A 19265-nucleotide genomic window follows, 5' to 3' on the forward strand; every position below is an offset into this window, starting at 1 on the left:
ACATAATCAGAGAATCATCAGAAAAACAAAAAGAGTGACTTTTTGTAGTATGACTGATTGCCTCATAGCAACATTTATTGTGAGTATATGATAGCCTTCACATAAGATAATAGAAACATATGGAAACCAAGTATAATAATAATAATAATAATAATAATAATAATAATAATAATAATAATAATAATACAATTTATTTATGAAATGCTTTCCTTGTATTCAAAGACACTTTACATAGGTTAAAAGACTAAAGAAGCAACACACAAGTTGTGCAGTTGTACCTTCTGAAATAAATTATTATGAAACGGCAGTTTAAGCAACACTATCATATTTAATGTATCTTAATAATATTTAGGATCCCACTTTGGGAGCACTGATTGAAGATGTCATGGATTGAAGCGGTGCCGCTCTGTGTTCACTTGGCTGTGTCTGCTCTGTGACTGGAGAGAGGAGTGGGAGAGGGAGGGGAGAAAGAGCAGCGCAGGCAGCAGCGGGCAAGCCACCAGCCCTGAAACCCAGAAATAAAGGCGAACTTAGCTTGAATGCGCAAGAATAATTCACTGTGCTTTGCGATATGGTTGTTCGCATGAAACAACACACGGTTCCGGGGATTTAGGTGGTAGGGTTTGTGGACGCTACAACGAGACGGGCTGGAAAGTCAGGAGGAAAGAAAACAACAACACTGGAAAAAAGACGGGGGTTACACACAACAGTGACAATAAAACAACACTCCCCGACAAGTGGTCTGCCTGGTGCCGAGGGTGAAGTCCGAACAGAGCAAAACAGGAAATATTGGTGATTTGATTTTCTATTTGAAGCGTTTTAAATGTTACTTTCCAGACAGCGTTTCTGTGTGAACTTTAAACTCTGGAAACAATGAAGACATAGCGAGCAAGAACTCATCAAGTGTCTCGAAGCTGCTAGCCGTCCCGCTAGCGTTAGCTCGGCTGACGGCCGCTAGTGCAGCAGCCAAGTGAGCTAAGTTAGCTTGTCGGCTAATGCTAGCTGGCTGGCTAAACGCGTTTTAGAGAAACTTTTGGTGTTGTTTCCCCGGAGCTCAAACACTGAAGGAGTATTGTGAGAACGGAGGGGAAGGGCAGGTTCCCTTCTGGACTTTTTCCCCTCTACATATCTTCCTAATATGATGGCTGCGGAGGTCAGCAGCGAGGATACGGGCTCGGTCACGACAGGGACAGGGGTGGCAGGCGGAGGAGGCCCGGAGACGGCCCCTTTCCCCTACTATCCCAAGTCGAACAGAGTGCGAGTCACTGATTTGGGACAAGGACCAGCACCAGCCCTCCGCCAACATTCAAACACCTCTCCGGACTCACTTCCCGACATGAGCATGCTCTGTTCCATGTCTGGTGGGGGTATGACCGCAGCAGGGAGTGGCGGAGCAGGATCAGGAGGTGGACATTCAGTTTTCCAAGGAACAAGCTCAGGGACTGTGGGCGGCATTTGCTGCTCTCCCACCTCGGAGGGTCCAGCTAGTCGGATTTCACCCACATCCACAGGCCCTGATGCTCCCACTGTCTTCCCCCCACTGCCACCACCTCCTCCCCCTCCAGGCTGTGGAGGGCTCGGCGGCACTATGGATGAAAGCGACATGCAGGATGGACCGGAATACGAAGAAGAAGAGGTGGTCTTCCCCCTCTCTGCACCTCCCACCAACCAGTGAGTATGCTACTGTACGACCAAATATGACACCTTGCTCACTGACACCTAGAAATCAACATTTTCAAGCATCCTGTGACTGTTTTTGGTTCACTTCCTTCCTGTTAACACATGAGATCTGAATTTGACGGTGTAATTGACTCATGCAGGTTCACAGGTATCATCAGTTATAATCTACATTTACAGCCCACAATTATTACACCATGTACAAGTGGACTTTTATGACAAATAATCAAACCAGTGTGGCCATGAAATAATCACACTTTAACAATACTAGTTACCTACTGTTTGTGTTTTATACATGTGCAAACTTGTTCTACTTTTCTGAAGAATCGAAATTACTCAGGCCGAGTTGATGATGCATAGTTTAAACAAAGTTTGGCCAGGGTTCAGCGATAATGGGTCAGAAATATACTTATTCCAGCTCAATACTTACTTATGTCTGCACAATTGATCTTATTTATCAGCAGATATCAAAAACAGTCTTAAGATAACTGGCATGTTTAATCTAGTGGTGCAGTGTCAGCAAATAGTGAAAAATGTCTATCTCAGTTTCTCAAAATCTAAGGTAATGTCTTTAAATCTCTTGTTTTGTTAGTCCAAAACCCAAAGATATTCAGTGTACTAAGATAATAAACGGAAAAAAGCAGGAAATTTCCTACAACTACTAATCCACTATCAAAGTAGTTTAGTTGTTTAATAATTTTCCCCTGAGTTGTTAGATTTACTACCTCCAAGATAGTATTTTACTTGCTGCAGGCAAGCGGGCAGTCCTTGCTGTTGAGCCCTTTTGGCTAGATGTTATGTACAGAATCAAATATCGCAGTGTTTTTGAACAAATACCTCAATATCAGTGGTAAAAACTTTGTTCGGATGACTATTGGTGCCTTCTCTGATTTTCTGATAAATAACCACCAGTAATGTGGATGTAATGAATAAGTGGCTAAAGGCAAATAATAGAAGAGCTACAACAGTAAAATCAGAACATTTCATCACTTTACTGTAATGCAACCTTTAAAACTAGGAAAAGACAATACTTGTGACATATCATGATGCAACGATGTCCAGATTCTAAGATGATATCTAGTATTATTTCACAACATTGATGTAGTAATAATATATCAGTATATTACTCAGCCCTATGTCAAAGTAAAGTCAAATTGTTGTTGGGTCCAATTATTTCACCCATATTTAAAATGAAGCTAACAGGAGGGTATTAATCTTCAATGAGATAAGATGCACTCAGAATATAGGTATCCATTTTAAGCATTTCTAATGAGTTTCTACACTTGATTTATCAATAATTGATCAAAACTTGATCTAGGGCTGCAACTAATGATTATTTTCATTGGCGATGAATCTGTTGATTATTTTCTTGATTAATGGATTAGTTGCTTGGTCTCTAAAATGAATTGATCAGTTTTTTCCCTCCAAAGCCCACAATGATGTCCTCAAATGTCATTTTTTTGTCCACAACTCAAATATATTCAGTTTACTGTCTTAACGCGCTGAAGAAACCAGAAAATATTCATATTTAAGAAGCTGGAATCAGAGAATTGTGACTTTTTTCTTTAAAAAAACATGCTCAAACTGATTGATTGATCATCAAAATAGTTGTAGATCAATTTAATAATTGACATTTAATCGATTAAGTCTTGCTGCTGTTGACATGTGATTACTTAACAGCACAACCCAAGTAAATACGCAGTATGTAAATAATGAACACAAATACTTAATTTGATGATTTTACAAATTAATAAAGCAAAAGAAAACCATAAAAATTAGCTTCTCCTGCTCCTGATCCTCTTGTCATCATTCAACAAATGTCCTAACAAAATTACATTTGTATTACATAGATGAGAAGAGACTAAAGATACAAGACCCTTAAAACAAAGCTAACAAAATGGGCTCTTGCATTCTAAATACTCCTAAGTCTTACTGGTTTTTGTGCACAATTATACATCCACTTAGTAGGGGGTTAATTGTACAACCTTGTCATCATGTGGCAATCAACTGATCAATTTCTTTAGCAAAATAAAAGGCAGATAAGTTTTGCCATGAAGGAATGGTGACGAGAAGTAGCTAAGGAAAACTGGTTTGATGAAGAGTTGCATGTGACAAGCGCTTACTTCAGACTGGGTGAGGTCAGTGCATGTTATCTAGGTGAGCAACATCTTTATCTGTGCTTTTTTGGTTGTATCAAAATCCAGTTGTGTCATGGCTGCATTGTGAGCTCTGATTACAGTTCCACACAACTGCATGGAGTTGCAGTTGCAGGTATTCCCAGCAACTTGAGTCAAGCTGCTGGGAATACCTGCAAAGATAGACCTGATGTTCAGTGAATATTCTTAATTAATCAAATGCTTAATTTGATGAATGGACCAACAATAACAGCTTTACTCTGGAGTGAGGTTAGTCAAACCATTGATACAGTCTCACACAGTGGCTTCATAAAACACCTGTTAGTGTGTCACTGCAATAATAGCCAGGTTATTCTCAGTGAAGTACTGTACTCTGTCATGCTACATGGGAAATAGAAATGCATTTGGAGCAAAATCTAATGATTCTGCTTTGCTGTACAATTGTCTATTAAATAGCCAATTACAGTCCTCTGACTTAATGGACATTATGTGTCAGAAATTTAATATTCAGCCTGTGATTAAAGGGAAACAAGTGTAAAACAGGGCTAATATGAGCCTTTTTTGATTGCAGCATGGAAAATGCACCCTAAGCATTGTATTTTCGAATTGCATCTCTAATTATAGGCATTTCTATGAATTTATCAGGCGTGCACACAAGCACATGTCCAAACTCGTGTGTGCTGGTGTTGTAATAACCTAAATACAGCCCTCCCATTTGTTACAGTCTCATTAGAGAACTGCTGAGCTTTGTCATTTCTGGCCCTCATACTGTAAGATATGGAAGTGACTGGGCCTGGAGTGTGGATTCAGCTCTTATTTTAGGAGCCACCCTATATCTCCCTGTCAGATTACAGCGGAAGGGGAAGGCCAGCATTTCACCAGTCTTGCCTATCCTGGTAATGAACAACCCTAAATGGAATTAATTGCACATGAATGGAAGTTCTTACATATAGCACTGCTGTGGAAATAATAGTTTTGCCAAGGGGGTACAGACTTAATGGGTTTGCACTTGGATTCCAGTTTATCAACTTGCAGGGTTGCCAGTGAGGCAGTGGAACAGTTGTCACTTGTGCATGAATGGCATTGATTTTCTTTGGTCCTGCTTGTTTCACAATGAGATACTTGTAGTCAAATGTTTGTCTGCCACATTCACTGACACATAACTTAACACGGTAGTAAGAGTCAAAATGAATCTGCTCACACTCTGTCCTACTCTGAGATTTTTTTACTCAATCGAGTTGTGCAAGGCACATACACAACTCATGCTTTTCCCCTATTTCGGGTTTGTGGTTTCTGTGAATTGCTTGTAGTGGTGATGAAAATCACTAGAAAGCTGGACCACATACCTTACTTTTCTGGTTATTATTAGCTCACAATTTCCCAATAGGTATTGTGAAGAAATGTGTGGCAGTGTTTATTAAAATGAGGCCTACCTCTATGGCCTTTATGGAGGTTGAACTTTGTCCACATCAAATGGAAGGATGTAGATCTGTAGAAGGACAGTCACAAAAGAATCTGCTTTTATTAGGGCTGCACAATAAAATGAAATATTTGTTTGAAATGCAGTATGTTCAAATGCAACATAATAATAACAGAAGCTGCTCTTTTTGATACAGGAAAAATGTGTGTGCTGCAGAGAGGCCTTGACTGACAAATCCTGTTCTCTAGATGCAGGAAATCATGTTTAATTTGTGCAGACCCCAACAAATGTCATATTATTGTGATGACAGTAGTTTTGGTTTGGTGACAATGAAAATTGTGATGCAAAAATGATCATTCACATTAATTGCAAATTGCAAAAATCAAAATTGCAATATTTGTCAAAATAATAGTAATAATAATATGATTTTTCTTTCTTCTTCTTTTTTTTTTTTTTACCATATTTTGCAACCCTTAGCTATTGTGATATACTATATTATGTATTTTTTTCAAGGCTTACATTTAGAAAAAAGCACTGAGGTCAAATGCTAAATGTACGTATATGCGTGTGCTCAAAATGAGAGCACCTGTCATTGCCAGTATAAGAAAGGTCAGATCTTGGCACACACCTTCATTTATCCTCTTGTCTGGCAACGGATGCTACTCGAGTACAGACAGGTTACAGGGTTCTGTTTTTGCCTTGTAATGATGACCCAGTTAAGGCGAGGGTCTGTCCTTTCTTCAGGAGCTGCCACTGATCCACTGTGATAGACAGGGCTGATATGTGGACCTTCTGTGAGGTTACTGTATAGGGGTGGGCGATATGGCTCTAAAATAATATCATGACATTTCAGGGAATTGCTGTGATTATGATATTCTTGATGATATTACAAAATACTAAAAAATATTTTTGGTTTAGCGCTCCCAGTAGCAACTGAGCTCTCCTCATACTCAACCAGGTTCTTATGCCTGTAGTAGTGAAAGAAGTTTTTTTTTTATTACCCCCCCTTTGTTGTTAGTCTTCTTGCATTTCTTACATATTACTGTGGTTTGTTGTACAGCGGATCTTTTGTAACTAAACCACTTTGAAGTTGTTCCCCTTTTTGTAACTTGCTCCTCTGCCGTGGAGTCAGTAGCAGTGTTACTTCTTCAGTTATGCTTGCTGTTGCTGTGCATGACAGTACGACCTCATTTCATTAACATATCAGAATATTGCCATCATCACAATATAATCAATTAAAAATTAGAACAATATGATTGTGAATGCCACATGGCACATCCCTGTCACTGCCTTGTCCAGTGATGCTGTCCTATAGATGATGCCTAATCCATTATAGAGTGATTCAGGCAAAATGCATCATGGTCATGGACATAGCTTAAGTTCTGGCCTGGAGGCAATGAGCTGAAACTCACAACCACATTTTATGGCAGAAAATCAACATATCTTGTTTCACATCATATATGTGAACACGCAATTTATGTGTAATGCATGATATTCATACATTTGTTTTTTGTGATGGACTTCTTTTTCCCCACTGTGCCTAGAATAGCATATGCCAGCGGCGAATCTACCACTGGCAGCTATGGGTGTTGCATTCACAGCTGACTTCCCTGAATGAGTCTGAATCTCACCCTGCCCCTTCAGCTGTGTAGTTTGCTGTGTACGCCTTCTGTAATGGGGCTCCAATGCTGATTTTGTATTCCATTGACTTATGTTAGCAGTCTGCAAAGTGCATGTTGGAAGAGTGATGGTGGAAAACTTCCACACTGTTGGAAGTGGTCCCACTGTGTGTTGCACAGTGGCTGTGAAAGCTAAACTTGGCACATTTGCACTGCACGGTAGAGTGAAAATGTTTGAGAGTGTGAGGGAGAGACAAACAGCAGTCACATTCATTCACACCTCTGTACAACACTGTCATTCATGAACAATGGATGCAGCACTGTGATAAGAATTTCACACTGATGATAGCTTAACGAAGAGGCAAGATGTGAGTGCGTGGTCCTGCTGCCATTAGAAACTTCGGGCCCAGTGCCTGAGCTTAAACAAACAGCACGTTGGGAAATGAGTCGTTGATTCTCTGTTTCCACGAAGATTAGTGAGGATTTTAAGTCATAAAGGGTTTCCCTGAGGAGGTGGTGGTAGGAGGAAGGAGAAAGGAGAAAAGGGGGAAAGAAAAAATGGATTTGAAGATCAGTGAATGAATTTACCAGATTTAGCAGTTGGCTGTGGAAACGTCTATGTAACTGCAGTACTAATTGAGTAACCACACTACCTAACTACCCTTTGAGTAGGGTGGCAAAGACGATGTAATTCTGAAATGGCAGATCATGTCACATAGCTTAACTTGGTTATTCCCTGATGGAGATTGTTCCCATTAGCCAAAATGTTACAGTCTTATATAACAAAGCAGGGTCTTGTTAATGGGATTGGATCCGTCATTACATAGTTTTGATGGCTGGTGATCCCAGCAATTAGTATCAAGCCTGTAATTTCTTCTACATTTTTTAATTTACTTTAGTACTCCTTGCTTGAGAGTTACATAGACTATTGCAGCTTATATGCTATACATATATAAGCTTATGTTTGCACAAGGGTTGAGAGATATGCTGAAATTTTCCAATCGGCCACTGTGAACCCATCAACCTCAGATTGCTGATATATTCATACCCCCCTCTCACCTCCTCCCATCATTCTGAGTCTTAGCTGGGAGATGTATGCGAGCTCACTACATTATTTACAATATGTACATTCGCTTAGTCCAGTAAACAAAACAAAATGTCAAGTGCCTTATTAAACAGAAAAATATAGCAGTATACCAATCGCCTAACCCTAGTTGGCACCTTGTCAAGGGCAAAACAGTTAATTAAATTAATCAAATGCAATTTCTAAATTTAGGGATGCACTGATCGACTGGCCAGTGATCGGAACCGGTCGGTCATGGTCAGGGTGGGTCATGCTGAAAACCGGCCGGTCAGCGTCACATATCCGATTCTGTGCCCGTTATTGTCACACACGAGTTTTGCACGATGGTCACGTCATGTGTGCAGCAGACAAATTGACCGTGATATCACCACAGTGCTGATAACAGCTACACACGCTCAGCACTGCACATGCTTGCTTGACGATGGTGTCGGCGGCAGATTCCAAGAACAGGGTAAAGAGAAGAGCAGCTGACAATGTCGCAGAACAGCCATAAACTTTCTAGCTTTTCAAGCTAATGCTAGCCAGCAGCAGACTGCTGTTCACAGAGGGACAGTTAAAATCTCGCCTCCTGTTCTGGCTAAAGAATAAACAACCTGTGTTGATGTGTCTCCTCAAACATTTTCTCATCCAGACTCGTTTAACTTTAACTGCATCTGTTTGTCTCACAGCAAAGTTTTACTGCAGCAAACTGTTGCACCAAGTCTGTCTCTGGTTTGCTTTCACAACAGATCATGTGAAATTGTGTCCTGTGAAATCCAGCGATATTCCATGATCTCGTGAGATTGCATTCACCCGATTCGTAATCTTAATATAAAACTATAATAAGACCTGGTTGTAACCTGGAGGACTTTGGAGAGAATTTAAATAGCATTTAATGAATATTTAATAGAAAAGACTGAAAATCGTAATCGGACAAAATTGGAATCGGCAGGTCAGACCCTTAAAAAAAAATTGGAAATCAGAATTGGCCAAGAAAATTGAAATCAGTGCATCTCTATCCAAATTGCAGGACCTGCAGTTTTTTTTTTTATATAGGTAAAATGTGTCACAACATACCCTTGTAAGTGAGGTGGTGTGGTGCTACAGAGATGCCCTGACCTACAAATTATATCTGCCAGATGTAAGGAAATGTGTTATTTGGTAAAGATCGCAGCAAAAATTACATCATCATCATTATTATTATTTATTTTTATAAGTGAAAATGAAAAGCAAACATTAGCATTTCCACTGAAATCATCACTTGTATCACAATCACAATATCTGTCAAAAATTGTCACATTAGGGATGAAACAACTCTCTGTTTCATGATAAACTGCAATAATATTACCATCATGAATATTGCCTTTTCTGATTTTACTAATTTAAAACTGTGTTGGAGAAACTCAGTAAACACATTGACATTGCAAAGGACATGATGCCCTCAGTCTCCCAACCATACAAGTGGAGGATGCACATGCTTAGGGTTGGTTTACTAGACTCATTGATTGAAATACCAGTCCCACTTGTATTAGTGTAAGCTCTGTGCTGTGCATTGATAAGGCAAAGCCTATGGTTTCCATGCATTTTCAGTGTGTTATGCAATGTCCTGTCATGCCCTTCCAATACCCACAGTGCCCTGCCTTTTCTCTCCTGCATCCTGTTTTCAAGACTTCTGAGCCTCTCATTGTGGCCTTAACAGGATCCTCAGAAGCATTTCACTTGTGTTTGACAGTATGTAGGACTTTTGATTTGACTGACTTTTCACATTAATTAGGTGTGCTCAATAATAAGCAGGTACTTTGAATAGAAAACGCTACGGTACCAGGTTAGGCTTAAATGCTTTAGTGCCACAGGCATTACTTCCTGCAGAAGGATAATAAAGGTGCTTCTTTAAACAGTGTTGTCATTGCAGTGTTACTTGTACAAAAGACCAGCCACATAACTGAAAGCTAGTGTGGCACATTTCCATTTAATGTCTTGTGGATGTTTAAGTTATTCCACGTTCAGTTTGACAAGAAATGATGGTTTGAATTCTGCAGGAAGAAAATGTTCTTAACTGGACACCCCTGCTTGTAAATATCAGAAGCACAGGAGGAACATTATATGAGTAGATGACAGTGAAGCCTGTTATCACTGATGTAATGATGTTATTTAAGGGAAGCTGATTCACAGCAGGAAAGCCGAGATGTCGGCTTTGGTCCCTGTATGTCTGGCTGGGCATTAAAATGATGATGGTTGGTTAGCATTCAGGCTAAACGGGGCTGAAGATGCAAGGATGGCCCTTTCCCATCTCTCCCATCTGTACAGTTTAAGTCTGCCCCTGCGTGCTGTCACTCTCCTGCCCTGACTGAAGTAACAAGCTGTGGCAGTCTGTCATGTGCAAAGAAAAACAAAACCAATTCACAGCTGCTGTCAGGCCTCCACAGCTCTCCATCTCCTTATCTTTCCATTGTGGAAACTTGAGCACACAAATAGAAGTAAATGGTTAAGGGATCGCAATTTAAATAGTAGTTGTTTGGCTGCTTGTTTAATGTATAAACCCACACAGTTTTGCATTAAAATCTCTGGTGTTTGTTCATTTACTTAAAGAATGCTTGTTTGGGGTTGAACTAGTCTGAAATTCTTAGGGTGAGAGGTTCACGTCATTGCATGTTTTAATCTTTAGGCATGCTTGAAGCTAGGTGTTCTCTAAGGCCACTGCAGGTCACAAGGTCGTGTGGTTTGTTTCCATTAATGCATGTCTGTGTATTGGAGTGTTCCTGGGCAGCACATAGATGTGTGTTCATACAGTCGTCGTCTGTGTGTGTGCAGAGATGCCACTCCCTACCCTTGCTGTCCCACTGCTTCAAAAACCAATAGGCAGCATGCTCATGATGCGTGGCTTTATGAGCGAGAAAGAGGGAAGGCTAAGAGAAAGAGAAAGTCAGAGCAGGATGATGTGAGAGCAAAGACTACAGGGCTACCTCAGTCTCTGAAAGATCAACCTCTTCAGATCAGCCTCTGAAGGATAATGGAACCAGACATGCTCCACCAATTTTCCTCAAATTAGTTAGCACAGCTAAATACATGTGGGGTGTCAGTCTGCATCTCTGTGTCCTCCTGTTCATCTTACTTCCATGGATGTTGCTTATTGACCCTTGTGACGAGAGATGGCTGTATCAGGGCGGCAGCGGGGTCACATCATCATGCCTTGTACGGATTTAGAGCTGCCTTTGCTCTGCTTTCCACGTCGGTGCTCACAGTTTTTGCCTGGCCAGCAGCGGTATCAGTGGAGTGGGTGCACCTTGTGAGACCACAGGACACAGGAGGGAGATGCAGCAGAGGGCGAACTCGGCGTAAGTGGGGCATCAAATCACCACGCAACTCTAACCTCGCCTCCCGAGCAATGGGCTGGTAGAAACAGCTGACAACTGCTGCTTCTCAACTAGTTTCTATTTTAGGATTCCAGTTTTATTGTAGTTGTTAAAAATATTGTTTGTGAAAAGGAAAATTGTGCGTGTGTGCTGGGGACGGTCTTGTATGACAGATCTTTCAGCCAACTGAGCTCATCTGACTTTCCAGTTAGACAATCACAGGAAATCTACTATACATCTTTTTGTGTCCTTAATGTTTTGCTTGGAAAAGTGTTAAATGGATAATCAAACACTTGTGATACAATAGTGTAATGTGCCAGTTGTGCCAGTCACATAATTCACAGACCTAACACATGAAAGTCAGCGAGGGTCATATTACATTTGCAACCATATGGAAATATGTGACAGACAACCTAATGGTATACTGGCTCTATTTAAGAATATTATTGGGCATTAAATTGTATCTTGTGTAGGAAATATGTTGTGTTCAGCAGCCCTTATAGAAAGTCGGCACTGGGCAGTTCCCCTGAGGTGCATTACTAATGTACAGTAATGCAATGTTTCATTACTTTTTGATACTGATGAGGGCTGACAGTACGTCTGTGGAGATGTTTGAGTACAGCCGCATCCATCAAGACAGAAGAAGATGAAGAAGAGAGACAAGAAGGTGGAGAGAAAGAGCTCACAAAAGAGCGTAATGAGAAACAGACTGACAGACTGACAGAGTCCAACTCACTCAAGTCAATCTGTGTCTGTCCTCTTAGTCTTGTTGCCCCTAGAGACTTTGCTCTAGCAAACAGAAATAAGGGAAGAAAACAGTTTTCATAACTTGTAGTAACAACAAATTTGTGCATAGAGTGGATGGAGACAAATATTGAAATCTTTTTTTACCTGAAATTCTCATTAAAACTTAATTTTAATATTGGCATATTACAGTATTATAAAGAATTGATAAAGCACAACTGCTTCAGCAGTCCATTAACCGAGGCTTATTAAATGGTTAAAGTCCTACCCAACACACCCTGGGTATGATTACTTTTTAAAAACAGTTACGCTTCAATGATTTTGGTCAGTAAAGTGTCCTAAATGCAGTGTCCTAATTTTGAACACAGTTTTTTCCTGAATACTTGGTGTCCTTTTGAAACTGTAGGTTAGCTTGTCAACGTTCAACTTCTGTTGCTACTGTTGTAGCAAGAATTCTAGCTTGGGACAAAACACTGCAGACAACTGTATTTTACCTACAGCATACAGACTTTTTTTTTCCTTTTTTACTCATAGCAGTCTATTGATGTTATTGTCAGTCACTGTCTGAATCCATTTAGCCGTTGCCTAATTTCTCCTATGGGGAATATACAACTTGCTTATGCTTGTACTGCTATTTTCAAGTGCTGTCTAAAATACCCTAATCATGAGTTGAGTGCATATTAATGACCCAAACAAAGCAAGCAGCGCATGCTGTTGAGGCTAGAGTTGATTTATATTGCAGCATTTATATTGCTGGATGCAACAGCTGCTGCTCGTTTAATTAAAACGTTAATTACATATATGCCTGATATGCATGAAATGATTTTGCTGTCACTGCAAAAACAGCACAAATTAAACTATTTGTGTTCCAAAAATAAAACTACTTCGTTACAGAATTGTAGAGTTTAAAATATATAAATATTAATCCAAATAAAGTAATTTCCTTAATTAATTTGTAAGAACTTCTCTCTTTCTCAGAAAGTCTTCTAATATTCTGCAAAATATTTACTTGGACAAATTTGGTCATCTCTTTCGAGTTTCTCTCAGACCATTCTGATTGATTCTGACTTTAATACGTCTGACTGCAATTGAAAGAACAGCTACATTGTTCATTTCCTGGTTGTTCATGGTGCCACAGGTTGTTCTTTCCAAATCAAAAGCTATAAACAGACAAAATTCCAATTATGTTTATGTGGCTCAACACTACAGGCATAATCTACACACAGTATGTCACTCCTGTCCTGTCAGAGTTCTTATGATGCAATATTTTTAAGGCATTCATCCTTAAAAATATAGCCAGAAGGATTGTATACACAATAAATCATGCTTCTGTGCTTGCTGGAGCCTAAGCCCGGTGTTTTGGCACTTTGCCCAAGCTCACTAGGCTCGGGCATGTTTGATTTCAGCAGCATGCAGTAACATTGTTCGTGACAGCATGACACAATTAGCTGAACTATGCATTTGACTTAACCTAGTAACTTAAGGATTGCTCTTGCCTCTTGTCTCATGGTGACGTGACTAAAGTGGTGTCCTGTATGAAAGGTGCAAAGGTTCAGGATGTGGGCGTTGAGGGTGTTGAAGGATAACACTGTGGGTGACTCCTGCTCACTCACCTCTGCAGTTTGAAACATTTTGGTGTGGTGTAATTTACAGGTAGTTGTGGCCTGGTTAGTGTAGAAAGCACCGTCATTTGATACGCATGTGAGTTGCTAGTGCCACAATATAGTGCATCTGTGCACACTTGATAATCTGTCATCTTGCATATTTAGCCAGTTTAATTTGACTGCAGGGGAACTACATGCATAGAGATACATGCCTTATCCTGAGTTGAGAGTCAGTAGAGGAGAGAAGCAGCATGTCACTGTGCTGCTCGCTGTTCATGTACTGACATGACAGGGCATTCCTCACGCTGATAGTAGCACTGTATCCTTTTAACGCTGTCATGGCTTATGCTCATTGTCTGTTTATCATAACATCCTTCCTCTCTGGTTTATCCACTTACATCCCATGTCATCATGGACAGTGTAATTTAAGAATTAAATATTGTAGTCCATTCATAATGCTACAAGAAACGTTATCTAATTTTTTTCCCCTAAGAATATAGATATGTCACATTTTATTCCGACTTTCCTGCCGACACCAGGATGTTAGGAATATGTATTATGGTAAACTAAATCAGCAAGGCTGCGTAAATAATGCAGATGACCTAAAGACGCTGTATAGCAACAAATCCACATGGCTGGGGTTGCTATGGCAATGCAGGAAACATTGTGTACAGCGGTGAAGTATGAGAGGAATACCACAGCTATAAAACATATGTTTTAGTGCGTTGAACAGCAACCGTAAATGAAAATACAGCAAAGCAGCCTCACCCAACATGTAACCAAGCAGAATGTTTGCTTGTGCTGAATACTGACAATCAATACTGAATTAAAAGCTACCTGAGAAGCAAACCTGCCTTATGAATTTTATGCACCTGCTTGATTCAACAATGAGGTCTATTCCACTATGTCTGTATTTGAGGCATAGAGTCTCAGTGGGATTCAATAATTAACAAGTTGCCAGCAAGCTGTTTGTTTGCCTAAAGCCAGCTATAACAGCAAAATATGATAGGTTATCTGTATTGTTTAACAGTTAATTTAAACTCACCTGTTGTTAAGCTCCACAAAGCACCAACCGTGTTGCTGCATCCTGCACTAATACAAAGCACTGTTTTGTGTTGAGACCTGGCTTAAATGCATCATGCAAACAAATATATTTTTAATCCACAGTTGGAATAAAGTTGATTGACTGAAAACTTGAAAACTTCAGGTCTGTGTTGAAATATTTATGAACCAAGTATTTTAAAGATGAGAAAGTTAAACTAATGCAGCAGCAGGTGAGCAAAACAGTTATGATGACATTTTTTGGAGCTGACTGTAAGGCCACTGATACTGTTATCGCTGGTTTAGATATTTTCATTGTGGACCTCTTCATTTGTGAGTCATTTGCTCTGTTTTGTTATAACAAGTCAGTGATATAATTGTGGGGTGGTAATCATGTCTACTGAATGACTTTCTGTCAGAAAATGTACATATTCAGCCTGAAATGTGATAATGAAGGTTAGGTTTTTAATCTTAAAACAAAGATTATGAATCATTTTTGTTAATTTAACCACCACATTAAATCTCAGTTGGATTATTTCCTATTTAAAGCAAGAATTTACTTCTTGGATGAGAAAAAATAATCTTGTGGTGGTGACCCATAGGTGATTTGCTAAATTGAGACTAGTTACCAGTTAGTAGTGATTTCTTAATTTCTTAGCCCTGTCCTTCTGATTACAATTTTGTTTATTTCTGTTTGTCATCTGGGTAAAGTGACAGCGTTCATGCAAAAAAACAAAAAAAAAACAAACAAAAAACAAGGTCTAAGATATTTCACACCGCTGCCTTGTAATCTGTTAAGTTTCCTTGAGTCTTGCCCTTAATACCTTAATGCACTAAAGTTAACACACAAATGGTACACTTCATGCAGCTTGGTCAGAGGTGTGGTGGACGACTATTTACTATCTTTTACTTTCACCTGCAACTCTAAACAACCCAGAATAAGCTATCTGCTGCAATTCTTGGACATGTATGCCACGGCCAAACCCACAGCTACAGCAGCAGGCTGTGTGGCAGCATTATGCACAGCCTCAGACATGCATGACTTAAGCCAAAGGAGTTTCAGGTATATTACAGTCAAAACAGTAGACACAATGTCACTGGAGTGAGGCTACCATTGTGTAACATATTGTTGACACCACCATTGTTGACAGTTTGATTTGGCTGCATAATGCAGGCAAGCAAAACTGGATAAATGGTTTAATGTTTCAAAAGAAAAGTTACAGCCATGGCAACATGGTCTTGCAATATGTGTGGCATTAATGTAGATTTAACTCCCCAAAAGTGGCGCTAGACGAAGAACAAAATCAGACATGACATTTTTGATCAAATATCTCTATCGAATTTGCAACAATATTGTAGGGATGACTTTTAGTGCTTTCACAAAATATATGCACAATGTGATTTTTGATAAGTAATCGTCAGTAATGTTGATATAATGACTAAGATCAGAAAATTAATTTGACACTTTACTGTAGTTCAACCTTTACAACTAGGAACACAGAACACTAATGCCATATCAAGATATGACATAAGATATGAATATCTAGTTTCATATCATAGTATTGATATAATATCAATATATTGCCCAGCCTTACTTTAAACTTTCTTTTTTAAATTATAATTTAAACACATCTACTGACTGAAGACTATTTGCCTTTTTTCCACTGCCTATTTCTGTGCTTTGCTCTAAGTATTCAGTTTGCTTTGTTGACAAAATCACCAATGTGGCAACTGACTTTCACCAGAAACTGATGGGTTTTTGAGACATCTATTCTCAGCACTACACCGAAAACACATTTTGCACCAAAATCCCAACAACTCGCTTCGTGCTGCCTCATTTGAGTGATCCTCTTACCTGTTTGTACCTCTCCTCCACAGGTATGGAGAGCTTCTTAGATTAATGTCCTGCACAGGGTTAATAGTTACTGTTGTGAGGACTTTTTAAAAAAAAAAAAAATTAATGGTGATCTAAGGACTTAGGTGTGCCTATCAAATACACCACACATTCCTCTGAAATGGCATTAATTGAAGCTAGTACGTCAGAAGTGGTTTTAGAGTTGGTAAACAGAGCAGACAGAAAACCAGGACAGAGAGGACATGCCTTCGTTACAAACCAGCATCTTCCTGTCCATCATTATCTGAGCAGTCTTGTTCCTTGCCAGTCTCCCAGCCTGACATTGGCTGCCCCCTCTGTTTAGTTGTTTAGAAAGGCTTAAAGCAATGGAAACAGTAACTGGGTCTCACATTGTTTGTCACAGTTTTGATCATAGAATGTTTTTGTTGACGTTGTGGTTTGGATAATTTGGTTCTGAGAGCTAGAAGCTTTTTTGGCCTAGTTCAGGATTAATTGAATTTGCAACCCAAATTTTATTTGGCTTTTAATGTCAATATTTAGCCTACAGGTAATAACGAGTGAACTATTTAAATTGTATTATGCCATAATAACTAGTTTGATTTGTAGGATGTGTGCCCAGCTCTGCTTTCTGCAGTTCTTCTTTTGCAGACATCAGTCTGTCTTTCCTTCTTCACTCTCTCCATTTCCCTTCAGTGTTATTTCCCCGAGCTTCCCTGACCCCTTAAGGGCTGCTTGGACCTACTCTCCAACTGCTCGCAATTGCCCTCTTCAGATCTCTTATCACCCAAATCCCCCCCAAAGCCCCCTCACAGACACTTAACTCTCCCTCTCCACTTTGGCAAGCCTTCTCCAGCTCACTACATGATAGCAGACTTCATCACTTTTTTTTTTTTTAACAAGTAAAGGGCCTCTACTCACCTAAACCAGATGGGAGCCCTTTAGGTCTCCTGTGAAAAGAACTGCTGCAGCACTTCATTCATCTTCTCACCGCTGGATGTTTTTCCAGTCACTGCCCTCCGTTCGGAGAGGCACCAGTGGCCTAAATTTGGAAAAGTGTGTTAATTTTTTACCCCAGCTGGCAAGGCCCGGTTGAGTTCAGCTTCACCTGCTGAAATTTTAACCAGTGTTGTTCCACAGGCTTCTGTTTAATTCAGAGAGCAGCAAGACTTTAATGGTGTCCTGGAAACTCCAAAAAAAGTTTTTGGATTGAAGCTTTTAGGTGCCTTTTCCTTTCCATTTGTTTTAGAATACATGACCTGCTCGTTCAGTCTGGATTGAACTCTCATGAAAGTATGTAGTAAAATATAAATACGAATCTTCATACCGTACATTGATTTCATTATCAGTCTGTCAACATTTTTTTGACTGATCATTTACTTTTTTAGACATATCCCTTATTTCCCAGATCTGATCATAACAAGAAAAACAGCACTTTGCTCTTTAAGTTAAAGTGGAAATTTATAAAGCTAGTTAGTTAGCTAGATTTGTTTACAGCAGTGTCACGATTCTCCAAATCCACAATTTGATATGACTTTTTATATTTCAAGGTCACAATTCATTTTTTCGATTTAAACATTTTTTATATTTTGCTCTGATTATGCCATTGTTAGACTATAGAGTTTTTATTTGTGAAGATCATTGTTTCATAGCCCCGACTGTCATTACACACAGTCACATTTTCAAACTCTTCTTTAAAAAGTTTGTCTATATGGTATCAAGTGTGCTATAACAGCTGGTAAGCTATGCTGTGTCATCTTTGAAGTGTTGTTTTGTTCTTTTGGCACATGCTGGATGCCACAAGTAGGCAGGGGTATAGAAGCTGAAGACCATTATTTAACAACAAAGTGCTCCTCAACAACATCACTAACAGTCAAGAGTTAACAACAAAATGCAAGTGACACACCTCCTGTCACCAGAGCTATACTGGAATATATATCAAGGACCTGTGAGCAAGAAGAACGCAAAAGAACTAAGTGTTGTTTGGTATCATTAAAAAGATATTTGCTAAGAGAGGCACTGTCTGTGTTCTTCCCTGCTTAACAGGTTAACTGCTAAAGTTCCTGTCAATTACACCTCAGTATAGTTTCACTTGTCACAAGAAATGTCATAACTATACATTAAGATGTCATTTATGTAAATATATAGTAGCCTAACACACCATCCCACCGTCCCCTGTCTCCTAATTATTCCTTCCTTGTCATTCTTTCTCAGGTGGTACCATGGCAAGCTAGACCGAACCATTGCTGAGGAGCGGCTGCGCCAGGCCCGGAACCCTGGCAGCTACCTCATCAGGGAGAGTGACCGCCGGCCCGGTTCCTTCGTCCTGTCTTTCCTCAGTGTGACCAATGTGGTCAACCATTTCAGGTAAGAGCTTTATGCCCAGTCTGAATCAGCAGCAAGAGCCTACTTAAAGGGTAGATCATTTTTTCTTAGTTTTTATATAATTCTGTAGTTTCCCAGTAGTGTTCCTTATGTAGGCAGTTCCAAACATTGAAATTTTGGTTGTGGTAGGGCATCAGCACTTCAACCTATATCACCCCTTTTTGCTAACAGCTGGGTGGTAGTTTCCATTTGAAAAATCTAGAAAAGAACCCAGGTGGTGTTGCCCTTTAAATTCCTTAAGAAAAAGTGCATTTTTACATTGGCACATTCAGGTAATAATGTCACAAATTAGTTAGCATGTTTGAAGTAGCTATTTTCAGAGGTGTATCCTTACCTGACTTGACTTGTCTTCATGTAACAAATTATTATTTT

General features: G+C 39.6%; 1 protein-coding gene across 1 annotated transcript in view; it reads left to right on the plus strand.

Annotated features, from left to right (window-relative positions):
* The first annotated feature begins 407 nt into the window (after nt 1–407).
* The window catches only part of LOC146320682 (ras GTPase-activating protein 1-like), a 39265-nt gene continuing 20407 nt past the window's right edge, over nt 408–19265 (plus strand). The window contains exons 1-2 of the mRNA XM_084729013.1: nt 408–1671; nt 18723–18875. Coding sequence (XP_084585139.1) covers nt 1139–1671; nt 18723–18875 — 686 coding nt within the window. The 5' untranslated portion in view covers nt 408–1138. The remainder of the gene's footprint in view (nt 1672–18722; nt 18876–19265) is intronic.

Source organism: Lutjanus erythropterus, chromosome 10 (assembly GCF_056507025.1).
Source record: "Lutjanus erythropterus isolate fLutEry1 chromosome 10, fLutEry1.hap2, whole genome shotgun sequence".
NCBI classification, from domain to species: domain Eukaryota; kingdom Metazoa; phylum Chordata; class Actinopteri; order Lutjaniformes; family Lutjanidae; genus Lutjanus; species Lutjanus erythropterus.